This window comes from Triturus cristatus, chromosome 3_1, assembly GCF_964204655.1.
Source record: "Triturus cristatus chromosome 3_1, aTriCri1.1, whole genome shotgun sequence".
Lineage (NCBI taxonomy): Eukaryota > Metazoa > Chordata > Amphibia > Caudata > Salamandridae > Triturus > Triturus cristatus.
In genome coordinates, this window is record NC_140583.1 from 942353235 (window position 1) to 942371308 (window position 18074).

Genomic DNA, 18074 nt, shown 5'->3' on the forward strand with positions numbered 1-18074 from the left:
GTTCGTCAGGTCTGGGCCAGGTCACATCAGAGCAGCTGTCTTCGTCGCTGTGTCAGCTTGGGCGGCAGTTCTGAGAGACCTTGCTGACGCAGCCATCCTGACACCAGAGGAACGGGAACCGAGCATTACCTTCCGTCTTCGCGGTGGTTTTCCTCGCTGTGGGGGCATAAGGTGACAGTTCTGTGGTGATTTCCTCTGACGCAGCCACTCTGTCTAGATTTGTGACTGGAGCCGGGCCTTCCTTTCCGTGTGCCAACAGCTGATCGTCAATTTCCCTCAGCTGAGGTGATTAGGGGGTGCGCTTCGGAGCCTATCCACCAGGTGGCAGCGTGACTCTTTCACACAGTCCTGTTGTGGGGAAAATTTTCAATTTACAAGGTTTACCCTTACTTAACCACGTGAGGCGGAGGTATTCTACCTCGAGTTCATCCTTCCTTCTCGCTGATGAGCACAGCTTTTGGAGTTTCTGCCTGTCTACTCACGCTGACAGGCACAGCTGCACGTAGTTTTGTCACTGATGGGCACAGTTTTCATCATTTTAGTCGTGCTTGTCTGCTCACGCTGACAAGCTCAGCTTCTAGTTACTTAATTTGGAGTACTCATGCTCGTATGATTTCCCTTGTGTGGTACTAATTCGCCATATATTGGATTATATTCCTAGTATGGTTTATGATTGTACAAGCTTGCATTGTTGCTTTTGATCTGTACTGCTCTATTCCTCGTTTAAATGTGCATGGAGTTTTGCAGGGGCAAGGGTGTAAAACATTTGTGAGGATATTAGCTTTTGCTCCGCTCCACATTCCATAGTTCTAACAGGGTTTTTTTTTTCCTTTTTTTTTGGGGTTCTGTTCTCTACCTTCCTGTGTCATGGCAGCTGCTAATATGTCACAGCCCCCACCGTTCCTTAACGAGGCGGGAGAACCTATTCTGCCTTGGAAACAATGGTTTGGGTTACTGGAGTCCTATCTTATTGCTATTGGGGGAGAGAAATTTTCTCATTTACGCAAGTTACACACTTTGTTACACAATTTGGGCGTTGAGGGACGCAAGGTCTACGATGACATTTCAACTAATGCAGAAGGGGGAAGTGATAGTGATGATGATGAAAATGTGTATTTGGCGGCAGTAAGTAAATTACAAAAACATTTCAGTAAGAAGATAAACGTAGTGTTGGAGAGACATAAATTCTTCTCAAGAACACAGGGAAAAAATGAGAAGGTTAAGCCATTTATTGCAGCCTTAAAGGGTCTAGCGAACACATGTGAGTTTGAGTCCCTTCAGGATTCCCTTATTAGAGACCAGTTGGTCAGGTGCACCAACAATCATAAGATTCAGGAAAGACTTCTTGTAGCCAATCCAAACCTCAAGGAAGCCATCGATATAGCGGTAGGGATTGAGCACACGGCAGATTGTATGGTTGAAATGAAAGGTGAAGGGGGCAAAACCATGGAGGTCAATGCCATAAGCAAAGATCACAAAAGTAAGATAGCTAACACCCCTCCTCAGGGTAATAAACTCAAATGTTACAGGTGTGGGAGCCCAACACACTTAGCCAATAACCCAATATGCCAAGCACGTTCTGTTGTCTGCCACAAATGTGGAAAAAAAGGACATTTATCCAGGATTTGTCACGATCAGCGCTCTAAAGCGGTGTTGGAGATCGAGCCCCAATCATTTCCTGATCCTAAGTTAATCTTTCAACTGAAAGACAAAGACAATACTGACAAATTCCCTTCTTGCAACATTACTCTAGACAACAAAACCCTAACTGTCTTTGCTGATTCATGTTCCCCTTACACCCTTGTTGATGCCACGGTATTCTCCCAACTATTTCCCTCATGGGAAGAGACGGTACAGTCTCCTGACATTCAACCAGGAGGCTACAATGGGGACCCCATACCCCTCCTAGGCATGACCACTAAGGAAATAGGATTCAAAGGGAGGAACACGGTGGGCAAGATATACATTACCCAGAAGGGGTCTAACTTGTTAGGATGGAAACACCAGAGGGAACTCGGGATTAAATTAGACCCCAATAGTCCCGATCAGGTCCTTTTAGTGGATCCCTCGGTGGGAGGTATGGATGTTTGCAACAGTTTCCCCAAAGTGTTTTCTGAGGACCTAGGCTTACTTAAGAATTATCAGCATTCCATCAAATTGAAATCCAATGCCAAGCCGGTAGCACACAAAGCCAGACCCATACCACTTTTAATGCAAGTTCCCCTTCAAAATGAGTTAGACAGATTGCTGTCATTGGGGGTGATTGAACCCATAGAGTGTTCTCAATGGTTGGCCCCTATTGTTCTTACCACCAAGGCTACCAGTAAGGACATCAGGCTGTGTGTAGACCTCAGGGACCTTAACCAGAACATATGGGTAGACAGACACCCTCTTCCACGCATTCATGAGGTGCTCACCCTCATTAATGGTGCGAGTTGTTTTAGCGTTCTGGACTTATCCTCTGCCTATCACCAGGTGGAGCTTCATCCCAACTCACGGCATCTCACCTCCTTTGTGACACCCCTGGGAGCATTCCAATTCCGTAGGATGCCCTTCGGGTTGGCTTCTGCGGCGGCTGCCTTCCAGAGGATCATGCAGCATGTCTTGAAAGATCTTCCCAGAACTCTCTGTTTTCAAGACGACATACTAATCTATGGGAAGGACTTAGCCGAGCATAATGCCACCCTCAGGATGGTCTTGACCAACTTGGAAAAATCTGGGCTCACCCTTAAAAAAGAGAAGTGTCGCATTGGAGTGGGATCGGTTGAGTACCTAGGGCACACCATATCCCAAGATGGTATCAAACCTAAAATAGACCTGGTTAAGGCGATTAGGGACACCGTGGCCCCCAAAAACGTTCAAGACCTTAAATCATTTTTGGGCCTTTCTGAATATTATTCAAAATTTGTGAAGAACTATTCCTCAATAGTAGAACCCTTACGTACTTTACTCAAATCCAGGACATCGTTTGTGTGGTCCGATGCCTGTCAGAAGGCCTTTGATCTGGTCAAAGAAAGCATAATTTCTGCTCCATCGCTGGGTAGGTTTGACCCCAACAAAACCACAATCCTTTACACTGATGCAAGCAATAAAGGGTTGGGGGCCAGCCTCACCCAGATGGGGGAGGGTAAGGAGCACATCGTGGCCTTTGCATCTCGTGCTCTTAAAGGTGCTGAAATCAACTACTCGGTGGTGGAAAAGGAAGCACTCGCTTGTTTCTGGGCTATTAAACACTTCCGCTTCTTTTTGTGGGGTATTCCCTTTATCGTGAAGACGGACCACAAACCACTGATGTTTGCTTTCACCACCAAAGGAGCTAACAAAACCACCCCCAGAATTGCTAGATGGATTTTGGGACTGGAAGGCTACAATTTTTGTGTGAAATACATGCCAGGTTACCAGAACACGGTTGCTGACTTTCTATCACGGTCTCCATCAGAGGGAGAGAGTGCCACGGTTAGTTCTGAATGTGATGATGTGGTACTGCAACTGACCTGCTTAAAAAAGGAAGAATGGAATGACAGTATGCAAACTGATGCTGAAATGTGTTCGATCAAAGAGTTCATCAGGAATGGTTGGCCTGAAAACAAAAGTGACATTCCGACCAACTTAGGTAAATTCTGGGATGTCAGAGTAGAACTCAATATACAAGGAAATGTGGTTTGCAGAGGGGAGAAAGTTATTCCACCAGAGAACCTTAGAGAGAAAATTGTTGGACTAGCACATGTAGGACACTTAGGGCGAAGTCTAACCAAGAATAAAATCAGACTGGAATATTGGTGGCCAGGAATGGATACCATGACGGAACAAGCGGTGAGAAATTGTGTTGACTGTAGCCGAAGTGACAAAACTCACCAGACCCGCAAGCCTCCCCTCTCTCCCGTTGAAGTTCCTGTTCGACCATGGTCAAAGTTAGCCTTGGACATCATTGGTCCCCTCAACTTAAAAACATTGAAGGAACGCTTCATCCAGGTGCTGGTGGACTATCACTCAAGGTGGTTGGTCTACAAATGCGTCCATCAGATCGACACAAGAGTCCTCATACAATTCTTAGAAAGTGTGTTCTTTGAGGAGGGGTTACCTGATACCCTTATAACAGACAATGGAGTGCAGTTCACTTCGGACAATATGAGAGAGTTCTTGTATCACCGGGGCATCACTCACCTCAAATCTGCATTGTATTGTCCCCGGGCTAATGGTCTAGTGGAAAGGATCAACCGGTTGTTCAAAGAGTGTTTGCAGAGGGCAGAAGTAATGGGGACACCAGCTAATTCAGCGTTAGTGGAGACTGTATGGGCTTATCGCACGTCTCCAAACAGTGTCACTGGGGTTTCCCCGTTCACCTCTCTCAAAGGAAGGATCCCGAAGACTAAACTTACTCCACCTGTAGGGTCAAGAAAGGTCACCGGTGTAGTAAACAGAGATGAGATCTCAAGGAAAGTGGAAGAACACCAAGCTAAATACAAAATCAGATACGACCAGACCAAACATGTGAAAAAACAAATGTTCAAAGAGGGGGATTGGGTCCGTGTGGATTTACCCAAAGCACGCAGGAAAGAAGCGTCTAGATTTTCAGATCCGTGCAAAATTTCTAGTGTCGGAAAGAATGTAGTCCATCTTGACAATGGCCAAACATGGAGCATGGACAGAATCATTCCAAATGGCCAACGGGGTGGTGTTGACAACGAGAGCAATCCAGAGACAGAGTCTCCAACTCTCAGTCCCAGAAGGTCTCTGAGAACAAGGAGCTCACCTATCTGGACCAGAGACTACTGTGTTAAATGAGTGTTAATTTATAATGTTCCTTGGGGTTTCTTCCCAAGCCTTGCTGTCCTACTGCTTACATTGTTACTGCAGTGACCTGTCGCTGCCTGTTGTTACTGCCTCATCCCCTGCCTCGTTCTTCCTTTCATCCTATCTCTCTCTTTTCTCCCTATGTAAGGAGATGTGTTGTAATCGCTACTTGGTACGTTCCTTTCCCCCCCCTCCTTCTCCTCCCTTGGTTCCTCCCTCTCCCTGCCACCAACATTCTATTGCACCCTTCGAGCTGTCTGCTGGATCCTGTGGTGGTGAATGGATGAATAAAGAAGACTTACCCTTCACCTGACTTCACATCTTCTTTATAACAGTCACTCATTCCAGTTTTTCTTCATCTGAGGCACTGCTGAAGAAAAGAAGGAAAGAAGCTGGAGAATCCACAGCACCGGTCAAAAAGGAAAGAACAAGTGGATCCATATCTTGTGCCTAAACTTTCATTAAACAACTACTATGAAATAAATTAGTAGACAAAAGAAAGCAACCGCCATCTCTCATTATTCTGCTAATTCCCTACGGAGGCGAAGGAAAAAAAGGAGGTAATAAGGAGCTTAAAAACAATGGTACTAAAAGGAAGAAATGTAAAATCCCTTAAAAGTGGTTTTCAGGCAACAAGCGCCTGCAAGTGGTGGAAGTAAGGTCGACTGCATTATAAACAGCCTGTTAAGCAATCCATAAGGCTTGAACTTGGTGAAGGAGGATGCCTCCCTTGAAGAAAATAAATGCAGTAAAAGGGAAGAAGGAAGTAAAAAAGAAGGAGGAGGAACAACTCAGTAAATTGAGTAAAGATGGTGCACCATCGCCCTCTCCTAACAGGCTCCCAGGAGGGTCATCGGAATCTCCAGATTTAGGGGCAGCCACAGCTCATCCTTCAGCCAAATTGTTGGTAGTTTCAATTAAAGACTTTGTGGGCGAGCACTTTAAGTCTGTGGTAGGAGACGGTATAAACACGGGCCAAGCGGCTGCATTGGGAGAGACTCCACTGGAGGCGTTAGCTACTTGTGTGGAAGAGTCTCATGAACTGATTGGGATTTTGGGTGGGATCCATCCAAGACTTTGCTCCTCGCCTTGCCTGTTTCGGTCCTCGGAGCTGAGTTTCGCATGTGCTGGAGAAGATTCAGGGTCAGGAGTGGAGGGCATAGAAGGAATGCCATCGGAAGGTCACTCAACGAGGAAGCTACTAGGAGACCCTAAAATAGTTACAGGAGATTCCTGTGGAGGAAACCGAGATACTATGGGGATCTCCGGGGAAAGTTTAGACTGTCTACTGTCAGGGTCCTCTCTGATGTTGGATGTCCTTTTGCTGATGCAGAAAACACTACATGGACTATTTGAAGCATCACTAGCCACAAATCAGACACTGAGAGCGGAGGCTGGAGTTTTAAATGACATTTTATTGGAATTAAAAGAAATTAATGCTTGCATGCCTTTATTAGTAAGCCCGATAATTGCCCAACCAGCATTTAATGCGCAGCTGTTGGCTCAAGAGAAATGTGAACAAACAACAGTTTATGTGTCCAAAAGGCCCATGTTGGGTTAGGAGGAGGAGGAGTGGATGGGTAAGGTGCTGGTGGTTAGATAAATCAAAATGGAGGCGGGGTTTAAAAGTAAGACCTCTACTAAAAATGCACAGACAGAACCAAAATTGTATGCCAGCTACACCATCTGTGCACAATATGTCACAGCATCAGCAAGGTTTAAGAGGGGTGGGGGAGGAAGTATTGTTAAAGGGAATTAAAGACGGGGGCCAAGTTAGTCCAGGCAACGTTCGGGATGGCATTAGACCAAAGAAAAGTGTATACCCAAATAGAAGCCTCAAGGAAAGCAGAGCCTGTGTCAAGAGAAAAGAGAGCCCTGAGGTACAAAGGGTTCTAAGAACTGTGGAAAATTCAAACCAGGTATATATTATGCTTAGACTATCACAAATAAAATATGTGTATTTGGAAGTGACCCATAGGGGAAAAAAGCAAATAAGTGGAAGCCTCTGATCAGATCAAGTCTCCTGTCACCATTCTCACATAGCTAGGCACTGGAGGAGGTAGCATCTAATGATATAGAATATATATTGTTAACTCAGTCTAAAGCAGAGAGAGAGGTAATGAAAGTTTGCTTTACATCACCAGTGCTTGTTGGCCTGGTCTTAGAAGCAGTGATGAGTTAAACATCTTAGGTCTATGATTAGTACAGGAAGCAGAGGTGGAAAGTTACCGCTCAAGACTTCCAATGTTGTCAAACCATGGGGGCTTAAGCCAAGCACAGCAAGATTTGATGACTGGGAGAGAAATAAACCTTCCTCTGCGGGTGAGGATAAACTGCGGAATACTAAAAGTTACTATCTAATCCCAGAAAAGTGAGTGTTTGTCAGATCTGATCCCAGTACTTAATAGGTTTGTGCATCTAAGCATTGATGCAGAGTGAACTTTCTCATGGACGAAGAGATAGATTAGGGAATCGACATACCCGCCAGCTTGGGGGTTGTCTCCTGTAATGTACATAGATTAAAGAATTTATCAAGAACAACAGATCTTGTAGAGATATGGGAGGGGAAAGAGATAATTTGCTTCAAGGAAACATGGCTGGCGGTTGAGGATTTTCATCGAAATGGTTTCATGAACTTTAGGAAAGATGGAACCAAATCGGGAACGGTGAGGGTGAAAGGAGGCCAATGACTCTGATATCTACTAAATCCAGTAAGGGGGCAAAATAAATTGAAACAAGTAGTGAATGTGTGTTAGCATGCCTACTGGAACTTTATGTGGGTGGTCTGCAAAAAAAAACGCTGATAGTTGTGAATGTTTACATAAATCAGAAGGACTCTAAGAAAGAGTAATGGGAAATGTTTCAGAGAGACCTGGTAAATCGAATAGAGCTCCAGGGGAAATATCTGATTGTGTTATTAGGGGATATTAATCTGCATTTAGATCCAAGGAAGGCTGACTCTACAATCTCAGATATGCTAGAGTGTTACAGTATTCCGTCCACAAATTTTCAAAAATGTGTTCAGTCGAAGTTTGGGAGGACTATGGTGAACCTTTTGGCAGAATTAGGGCCTGTATGCCAAAAAGGACGACCCAGCAGACCAAACATTTTTATATGGGAAGCAACAGTGCCCAATTGACTACATGTTCATACAGGCATGGTATTTTAATCTCTGCAGGGGATTTATGGTGCTAAGACTAAAGGGAAGTGATCATTGGGGGCTAAAATTAGATATCGCAATAGCTCCATTGGTGAGAGATCAAGCTATTCCAATGGCACTAGATTTCCAAAAACTAGTAACTACAAGAATTGATGGGAGATATATTGAGCAGGTAATGCAGTATCAATCAATCAATGATATAATCCAGGATAGGGCCATGGGAGAGCCTAATGGTGCATGGTATTCAACTATCATTGCAGAGGTAGTAAAGAGATTGATACCAGTAGTAAGGGTCATAGTAAGAGGGGGTAAAGGGATCAGCTGTGCCAAACTTCAAATTAACAATGGTTCGATAAAGAGTGTGCTGTAGCCAGGAAGGATGTAAGGAAAATAGGAAGGTTAAGGCCATCAAATGATCAAGCAAAGCTAGTTGAAATTTACTGCTGTAAGAAAAGGGAATATGAAGCTTTGGTGAGGAGGAAGAAGCGGGCTTTATTTGAGTTGAATTGGGATGTGATGATTAGGACGTTTCTGGAAACGGATACGAGAATATTCTGGAAATTGGTCCAGAAGGGATGTGGTATGGCTGTCCCTCCAGCAAGATGTATGGTGCCAGAAGCAGATTGGGTACCCTTCTTAACCAATATTTATAAGCCACGTGGGACAGTGGTGAAGAAGGACTAGCCAACTGTGGGTGTGGAGACCTTGGAGTCATTCTGTATTCGATCAATAGATAAGTTGATAATTTCCTTAAAATTAACAAAGGCAGCGGGACCAGATAACCTGCCAGCAATTATAATTAAGTCAAATCTCTTGTGGTGGGCTAGATTCTTCTCCAAAGTTTGTATCCCTATAACTAAGACTGTGATAATTCCTCCGAGTTTGAAGGGGGCAATAATTAAACCTATACATAAAAAAGGTTCTAAGGAAGTCCCAGGGAATTACCAGTTAATAAGTCTGTTGGATGTAGGTGCAAAGCTGTACTCCAAATTAATATTAAGGGCTTTAAAGAACTGGATAGAAGGTAACGGTGTTATCCCAATGGAGCAGGGAGGCTTTAAAGCCGGGCACTCCACAATAGATCACTGCTTCAGTTTATGGGGTTTGGGGAAGAAGGCAAAAGAAACAACAGGGAATTTATTCTGTTGCTTTGTTGATTTTAGCTCAGCGTTTGATTTGGTTGATCGTAGAATACTTTTAGGCAAAATTAATACGACTGGGTATTCCTTGTCCATTAATAGTAATTCTGCAGGAATTGCATACTGAGAACTGGGCCCAAGTAGAACTTGACTTAAACGGGGCCCTCTCTGAGAGAATTCCCTTGGGAAATGGATGAAGCCAGGGGTGTGTCCTGGCTCCCACATTGTCCTCCCTATTTTTAGCTGATCTACCGGGAGAGTTTGCAGTAAGCCTGGGCAAAGCACTACGCTACGCTCGCGTAGTTTGCGAAGTTCGCGCTACTTCGCACTACGCGAACTGCACGTAGCACAGTGCGAACACACGTAGCGTAGTGTTGCGTAGTGCTGCGGTCATTTTTTGCTTGCTCGCGGTCCTCAACGTCAAGTTGGCGACCGCGAGCAAGCAAAATGACATCCCGGCGAGACTTTTTCCTTGTTCACGATAAGCAACATCAAGTTGGCGATCGCGAGCATGGAAAATAAACCTCCCGGCGAGATTCCCAACGCGAGGAGGTCAGGTTTCTCATTGCGAGTGGTCGCGTATGCTCGCGACCGCACGCGATGAGAAACTACCAGTTCGCGTTGAGAAAGCTGCTGCTCGAGTAAAAATCTACTCGAGCAGCAGAAAACTACAGCTCGCACTGTGCAAGATGCCATTTTCAATGATTGCACAGTGCTGGTTGCTTGTCCGCACTGTGCAATCATTGAAAACGACATCTGGCAAAGTGCGAACAAGGTACTACGCAGTTCGCGAAGTGCTACGCGTAGCTCGTGTAGTGCGAACTGCACTTTGCGTAGCTTCGCGAAGTGCTACTTCGCGAACTACGCCCAGGGTTAGTTTGCAGCGACACATTTGTTCCCCCGAAAATGGGAGGAAGATATGCATTGTGCCTACTCTATGCAGATGATTTGGCAATTCTGGACGTGACACAAGTAGGTCTGCAGAGGAAATTAAAAAAGATTAATCATTATTGCGAGGCAAATCAATTGAAGATAAACATGGGAAAAACAAAGATAATCATGTTTGGGGAAAAAATAAACTGTATAAATGGCAGTTAGGCAATAGTAGAGTAGAGGTTGTGTCTTCCTAAAAGTATCTGGGCATGAAATTTACCAGTCAGCTGAGTTCGACCTTACATAAAGAATCAGTGGAGTCGAGGGCATTAGCTAGGACAGGGGAACTTGTCCGCTTTAAAAAGACTTATGGCGGCCCCTCCTGCTCTCCCCTCTTAACCGTCTATAACGCAATGGTCCCAACGCAATGCCTCTATATGGGGACGAGCTATTAGCCATTAGTACGGAGGGAAGTTGGGAGAGGTGTGAAAGCAAATGTCTGAAAAAGCTGCTGACCCAGTGCTTAATTTGTAAAAAACTTAGTGCCAGGGCTCTCTACAGGAGGACACTAGAGCTTGCACCATCCGTTGCCCCTGGCAGCACTGACAATGACAGCACCAACACATTACTAATCATCATACTCTTAAAGGTGTCACCATTCATACTATTACAGCCCCCCCCCCAAAGCTATAAGAATGGCTTTAGAGGCAAATACTACTCATTGGAAATGTAAATTTAAATAATAAATAGAGGTTTTTGTGCTTGTACCAAAATTGGCGGACACTTCTACCAAGTGGCAGACAGTCATAGGCCCTGGTGCTGGCAATTAAGTGCCAGTGCTGAGCACCAGAAAGCACCGGCACAAATTAAGCACTGTGGTAGCCCTCCCCAAAGGTGCAATGTCCCAGGCAATCAGATTAGAAGCAAAATGGCAAGCCTGGAACTTCCTAGCTTAATAATCAGCTCTGCTTTTTTAGGATAAACTATTGGTCCCAAATACTCAGAAGATATCAGCCTGATGTGCCACTGAAATAGAAAGTGGTGAAATACAGTGGGCAAGGAAGGTAAAGAAAAGATTGGGAAACATTGCAGGAACCTTAAAACTAGAATTAAAAATAGCTGAAGCCTCAATCTCTAAAGCAGAATTAAAATCAGCCTGTAAAAAATAATCTAGATTGGCGGACTTGAAATATGTAAGGAACAAACCCTCTGCAAAATCCATGTTAGATTCATTGGAAAATATGAATGTATTCCCATATTTATCTGCATTCCCAGATGCCTGGTTACGATTACTACTATTAAAGTTCCGGGCAGGATTAAATGTACGTTATGTTAGAGCTGAGAAATTTGAGGCCCTTTTAATTCAAGAGAATAACTGCACATGTGGATTCCCGTTTCATGATCTCAATGTTCATGTTTTAATTGATTGTCATCATTTTTATAAGCCGCGTTGCTTGATTTTAAAACCTCTTTTTAAAATATATAATATTAATTGTCGAAATGATGCACTCGAACTTCTCTTAAGGATGGAATTCTTTGATGTGGCTTGCGCACTGGCTACATTTTTTTTAAAATGTTTGAATTAGTGTCCTACAGTGTAAATAGGGGTTTGGGTTTTTTAGTGTAGTACATGAATTTTTGGTATTTATACGGTGTAATTATATAAAAATGTTATTGTTTTTAAGGACTGTATGTTTTAAAGACGGTATCTGAACATTAATAAAGAATGAACTGAACTGTTTCCACTGATTTCTTGGGAATAAGAGAGGTCATGTTCGAGGTTACCAGTAGCATCTATAACTCTGGAGATTTAGGAGTTTAAATGCAGTACTGTGAGCTAGAGAGTCCTACATTTACTGATGATATAAGAAGCCTCATTCCCTATATCATGAAGTTTTGTTGATCAAATCCACAGTCCTACTAAATTTGTAGGAACCATGTAATAACGCAATTAGTTGCAATCTCCCTTTCCGTAATAATCCATAATTCCTAGATAGCATCATATTGATTAAGATTGTGTTGCATAAATGTCCTTCTCTGTCAGTGGGGCAAGTTCTCTGCTTCTCTCCGGGGCTTCCCTGACAGTGATATGGCTTCTAAAGCAGATATATCAAACCTTTCGCATTGCAGGAGAATGAGTCAATATGTTACATTTTGAAAATGCATTCCCACTCCTAATGGACCTGTACACTTAGAAAATAAAATATAGTTCAGATTCATAATCATTATGGCATCTTTTTTTCAGATCCCCAGCATGAGACATGAGAGCTGTTAGAGGCTTTGCAGCTTAATTTTTTATGGGTGTTGCCACCTGCTCCACTGTTGAAAGCCAGGAACATATGCAGTCATAAACCAGTGTGGGCTCAAGAACTTTGACATGACAGGAGTATAGCAAGTTTGACCTGGCCTGCAGGTTATACCAATAATAAGGTAGCCTCTGTCCATGTCATCGCTGACAATTTCTAAACGCGGACTCAGAAGTCAAATGTTAAAAAAACAATTGTTCATAATGATGCTCCAATCACTGAATTGGTGTTTGGTGGGCTGAGTCAAAATGTGAATGACATTTCCAACTATTTGCTGAGGAAGGGGGCTTCGTCATTACCCCAGTCTAAGTATAGCAAGCTATGAGATGAGCCACTTCCTCCAAGAAATAGCAGAAGGGGTGACCCAAGGCCTTTAATTATGGATTATAAATATGATTTAGTGCTTTCACAGGTTCTGACAGACTATTAAAGCTGTCATGCCAGACTAATAAAAATAGGACAATTGAAAATATAATTAAGTACAAAACTAGCAGAAGTTGAATTATTATTAAGGACTTTGCATTTCATGTTTCCTCCTTTAAGCATGGATGCCTACATGTTTTTTCCTCATAGCACCTCACGTTACTTTATCAACGCCTACTTATTGCACTCTTAAAGAAGTTTACTCTTTCAAGACCAATTCCCATCATACCACTCAGCTTCTTCATCGACATTTCTAGCTTGGTCAGGGTCACCCTCTGTATCATCAGCTCCCATACTTCTACTTTCTCAGAGGTCAAACATTCCTGGTCCATACTGCTCATATACATCACATAGCCTAGCTATTCTGCATAGCACGAGGGGCCATGGAGGCCCATTCCCTACAGACTTCTCTTCTAGCCAGCAGCACCAAGTAAAAGAGCAGCAAAAGCTGTTTCTCCAAGGGGGCGAGTTCAGCATCACATTTGCATTCCTCCGGGACACCAGAAAAAAAGTGGAAGGCCTACCTCGACTTCTCGCTGCATTATCGCATTTAGGGGCATATCAATAAGGGCTTTATCTCTGCTTTTTTGGCTTTAAAAGCCAAAAAAGCAGAGATAAAACTAGCACCCTATCAACAACAGGGTGCTAACATGCAAATTTGCATGTTAGCACCCTTTTACTCTACGCTTCCCCTTGCATCTCTAATGAGATGCAAAGGGGGCGTTCCAGAGTAAAATAATAGGAGAAATGTCGCTAAGCGACATTTCTCCTATTATCAAGAATATCGCTAACCCTGTTAGAGACAAAAAAAGCAGCGCTAACCGCGGTTAACGCTGCTTTTTTACGTCTGGTATTTTTCTGACTTAGCCATGATATCCTATGGAAGGAGGATATCATGGCTAAGTTTGTCTGTCCCTATCAACAAGCTAACGTGAGATTATCGCTGGGTTTCCAGCGATAATCTCACGTTAGCCACTTAGCGTGAGGATTTTTATCGCTATTGAGATAAGCGTTGCTAATAGCACGCTATCTCAGCGATAAAAATCAACGCTAGCCGGCGATAATTATCCTAGCGCTAAGTGTGCTTAGCGATAATTATCGCCGGTTGTTGTTGATATGCCCCCAAAAGCCTTACCCACCTCTTGCCAGAAGGGTTGTATATTAGGGCAGTGTACAAAAATGCATATGTCATCTCACTAATGCCAACATCAAGGAAGAAAGTTTTAAGTATGACATGAGAATAGTAGAACATTGTTTAGCTGTCATTATTTGTAATAAAAGCTTAATTGTGACTTGGATTACATTTTCTGTATTTGTATGAAGATCTCCGAAATTCAAAAATGTGTTTCCTCTTAAATCCTTGGGACAGCCGTATATGGCATCATTTAAAGTGTGGCAGATGGCCATCCATCTGACCCAGTGGTGGTGGAGGTCATTACCTCTGCCTCGTTAGCGAGACTTCTGCCCACCATATTTACGGATCTGTGCTGGCCCTGCAGAGACCTCTGTGCCCTCGAAGGAATGTAAGGAAAGTTTGCTGAGCGGCCACCCTGTTGAATGTGGCTACTCAAAAAACGTCTTTGTTTGTCAAAAGCAGTATCCGAAAGTGGGTGTTTAATTTTGCAAATCAAAGTAATAATGAGTAGGACACCCTGGTAGTTTTCATCTAGACTATGGGGAGTGATTTTATTGTATTTCTGTTCAGGATCTCCAACCTTTCCCTGGCAGTTCTGGACAGAAACAAATACATCAGACCGCCCACTCTGAATGGGTCGGATAGCCTTATGTAGATACACTAACAGCCCCCAGTCCATGAAAGGTTTCCTCCAACTCAGCCCACGGGGGCACCGCCATCAAAAACATGGTGGTGGGCAGACACTAAATAGAGCAGGCAGACCATCAGCTTGGCACATAGGGCACTCCCCAAACTCTGAATGATGCCTATAGTCGTTCATTTGGCACACCTGTGCAGCGCCTCTGCCTGAACACGAGATTCCAAGTTACTGATCAGAAATGTAGCTAATTAGAGGCACAAAGCTGCACACCGAGTCCCTTTATAAGACACTGTTTTGCAGGAGGCATGCCATATTCTTTTTATGTGTGCGACTTCATGGAGTAGCTCGGCTCAACTGCATTTCCTCCCCTCACTTTACCCCCTGTCACCTTGTTTTGGTTACAATAGTTCTTCATGCCTGGAAGAAGATAAAGGGATTTGTTTAAATTTCCGTTTTTTTTTTCAATGTATATAACATTGCTTTATTTTTATCTCCACGGATAATGATGGCGGTATGAATGAGAAATGTGTTACTAACATCCATGCTACAGTGTGGATATGTGTTTTTGAAATATGATAGATTACAATAATTTCAACAACATGGATCTGATACGGATCACAGAATGGTTTTCAAACCTTTGACCTGATTCTGAACCTTTGACATATGTGCACATTTAAAAACAGTTGTCAGTGAGATCACAATAAAGTGGCTCCTATTGGTTGTGGCTAGGTCCGAGCGAAATTTAAATTACACTGGTGTCATTTGCATAAATTTAGGAATCCCGTGATGCACTTGTCACACAAATTTCTCCCAGATTATTACTTCGCGTAATTACGCCGTAGTTTGACGCAAAATTATAGCATGGGAACAGCGCCACAAATAAACTGTGAGTGACTGCTGTTCTCTTCTTTTCTGTTCTTCCCGTTTTATTTTTTTTAGCTCACAATGCATCCCGCATCAAAATTTGACACAAGAATGCATTTCATGTTAAAACATAACAATAAATAATGGATTAGCATTTTGTGTAATTCTGTGTAAATTCACATAATTTTCATGAAACTTCGCATAACTTTGAGAAAGCAAACTACGCACACTCCGGAGTGTGGCTCCTGACAAGGATACCAATGTCTTTCACCTGTTCGAAAAGTATTAGTTTACAATAACTGTCATGTATCATTAAATCTGTAATTTCCCTTAACCACAATTTTTTCAAAAACGTGTTTACACTGTATTCGTTACATAATTGCGAAATGCATCTCTCACCATATAAATAAAGCAATGGTGCTTTGAGGGAAGATTTTTTCTTGCAATATCTTGTATAGTTTTACTAAAAAAAAATTGATTTTTTATATGGCAAATCTTTTATTATAATGAACTATATGACAAAAGGTGGGATTCATGTACAATAAAGATAGGTTTCCCATTAGAAGATATATACATACATTGATAGTGAGTGACAGTTTCCGATTTGGCTATATGTCATATCACACATTACAGTAAATTGCAGCAAATATTTTCCTACAGGATTTTCTTGACAGCAGATTATTCAGTACAAAAAATAAAATAATATTAGAACATTGGAATGTTGGAAGCTCCATTGAAAACAATGGAATGCTCCGGGCTTATAATGACTGGTATAAGCCCAGAGCTCTAACATTCCAATGTGTCTTTGTTCACAGCTAAAGGCTTCAGGGAGCCTGAGGGGATTTGAATCCCCTCGCGCTCCCTGAAGGCTTTGTTTTATTTGTTAGAACAGTCTGCCCTCTAGTGGCAGAATAATAGCCTTATAGCCCTTCTGTAGCAGGGCTATACCGGCTATTAAAGTCCCACTGCTTTGTTAAAGTCCCTCGCCTTCGGCTCAGGCCTTTAACGATGCGGTGGGCCTTTAATAGCCGGTATAGCCCTCTACAGCGGGCTATAAGACTATAGTATAGCACGTAAAAGAAAACAGATCAGCTTGTCCGAGACGAAATGTGGATTGTGTAATTGCGGTGTCCGGGATGTACTTAAAAATTGTTATTAATAATAAGCACAGTAAAAATACAATTGATAAATCAGAGACTTGAATAACACGTTGTTGTAATGGCTGAAATATTCCAATAGAAAACCAGATTTCCCTACTGGAAACTATTGTCTCAATGCATAGCATTACTATTAGTTTCATCATTTCAGTATCTAAACGCATCTTTCATAGTCAGTTTGTTCTGCATGTACAAATAGTTAAATTATCAACACACAACACAACCACATGTGTCGCTGCACAAAACGAAACACCCATTATATACATTGGAATCACTCATAAACCTGTGAAAAAGTTCAGCAAATACCACTTGACGGTCGCGAGCAATTAGTCCCATCAAATCCTCACGAAGGAACGAGCAAAAATATTCACATTCACTCATAAAACAATTGATATGAATTATGTCATAATGTAAGCTTTTTGCATAATGAATTTACTGTTCCGCAGCTTTCAAGCAGCAGGTCTGTGACAGAAACAGCAAAGTAATTGACATTCGGTTCCTTTCAGACAGTATTTATCAAATCCATCCAGTGTTCATAACAGCGTTGGCGATAGTGTTAATGATAATTAAAACAGCATGTGATATGCTATTTCTATTCCAATGTGCTTCTTATGAATAAATATCCATATTTTAGGCATATGCTTAAATGGCATGGTGGCGAACTTATCATCAGCACCACTTTGTATCTTCACAGCTGCCACGCGGAAGGACAGCTCTCATTTGGCAGAGTTAAATCAACAGTAATGTGTACATTCATTCGAGTCAAGTGCTGCGAGCGTCACACCAGTGGCAAACACCCACGTCAGTTTTAGCTCTAGATCCCTAAAGTCATGTTTCGGAGCAGCCATTGCTGTGATCGACTTCCACTGCATTCCTTTATTGTCGGCGCCATTTTCTCATCCTCTGAGGGCTCGTCGAGACACTGGTTGCTGTTGACATGTCTTAATGTAAAACTCTGTAACAATAAGATAAAGTTAGGAATGTGGCATTTCTATAAAGTGACTATATTAAGTAAAAGACGACACAATGGCAGAAAGTATAAAAGCTTAATTATTATTAATATTTTGAAGGGGGATGGGAGCACACTGCTTCACCTCCCAGCACAGTTCACCCCTTAGCATCCTGGTAAATGCAGTTCAGTTTTAATGCTTACAGGGAATTTTGCTGAAGTGTTTCACCAAAGTTGGTGCATGTTAGTGCTGTATATCTCAAGACACATGGGTTTCTGGAGAGTATCATTCATAAATGAGCGCCTGTCCTTTTAATGGACATGTTTGCTAATAAAGAAACTCCCAATTGACAATACAAATAAAGGGACAGAGGTCTCCTGTCCCATACATGTATTTACAGACCACCACATGGAGTCACAAACTGTCAAGTGAATATTTTTTTATCATTAGGCAAGACATTTTGCAACACCTTGTGAATGGGCTATTTAGGATGTGGCATTCCAATACACATTATACATCCCTGGTTCCCACATGTGAATACTAAATCAGGCCCTATGTTTCTTGTAGGAACAAAATGTAAGGAGGAAAATGGTTGGGACACATTCTGCAATTTTCTCCCACTGTTTAGTTTAG

General features: G+C 42.6%; 1 protein-coding gene across 3 annotated transcripts in view; it reads right to left on the reverse strand.

Annotated features, from left to right (window-relative positions):
* Nucleotides 1-15562: 15562 nt before the first annotated feature.
* Nucleotides 15563-18074, reverse strand: part of GALNT13 (polypeptide N-acetylgalactosaminyltransferase 13) — a 1132509-nt gene continuing 1129997 nt past the window's right edge. For 2 of the 3 annotated variants that reach the window (XM_085645528.1, XM_085645527.1), the window contains one exon: nt 17375-17446. Coding sequence is in view for 1 of the 3 variants with exons in the window: in XM_085645529.1 (XP_085501655.1) it covers nt 17306-17446 (141 nt within the window). In the remaining 2 variants the exon portion in view is untranslated. Of the gene's footprint in view, nt 17447-18074 lie in introns of all 3 variants that reach the window. The other variant, XM_085645529.1, reaches the window with a different exon arrangement.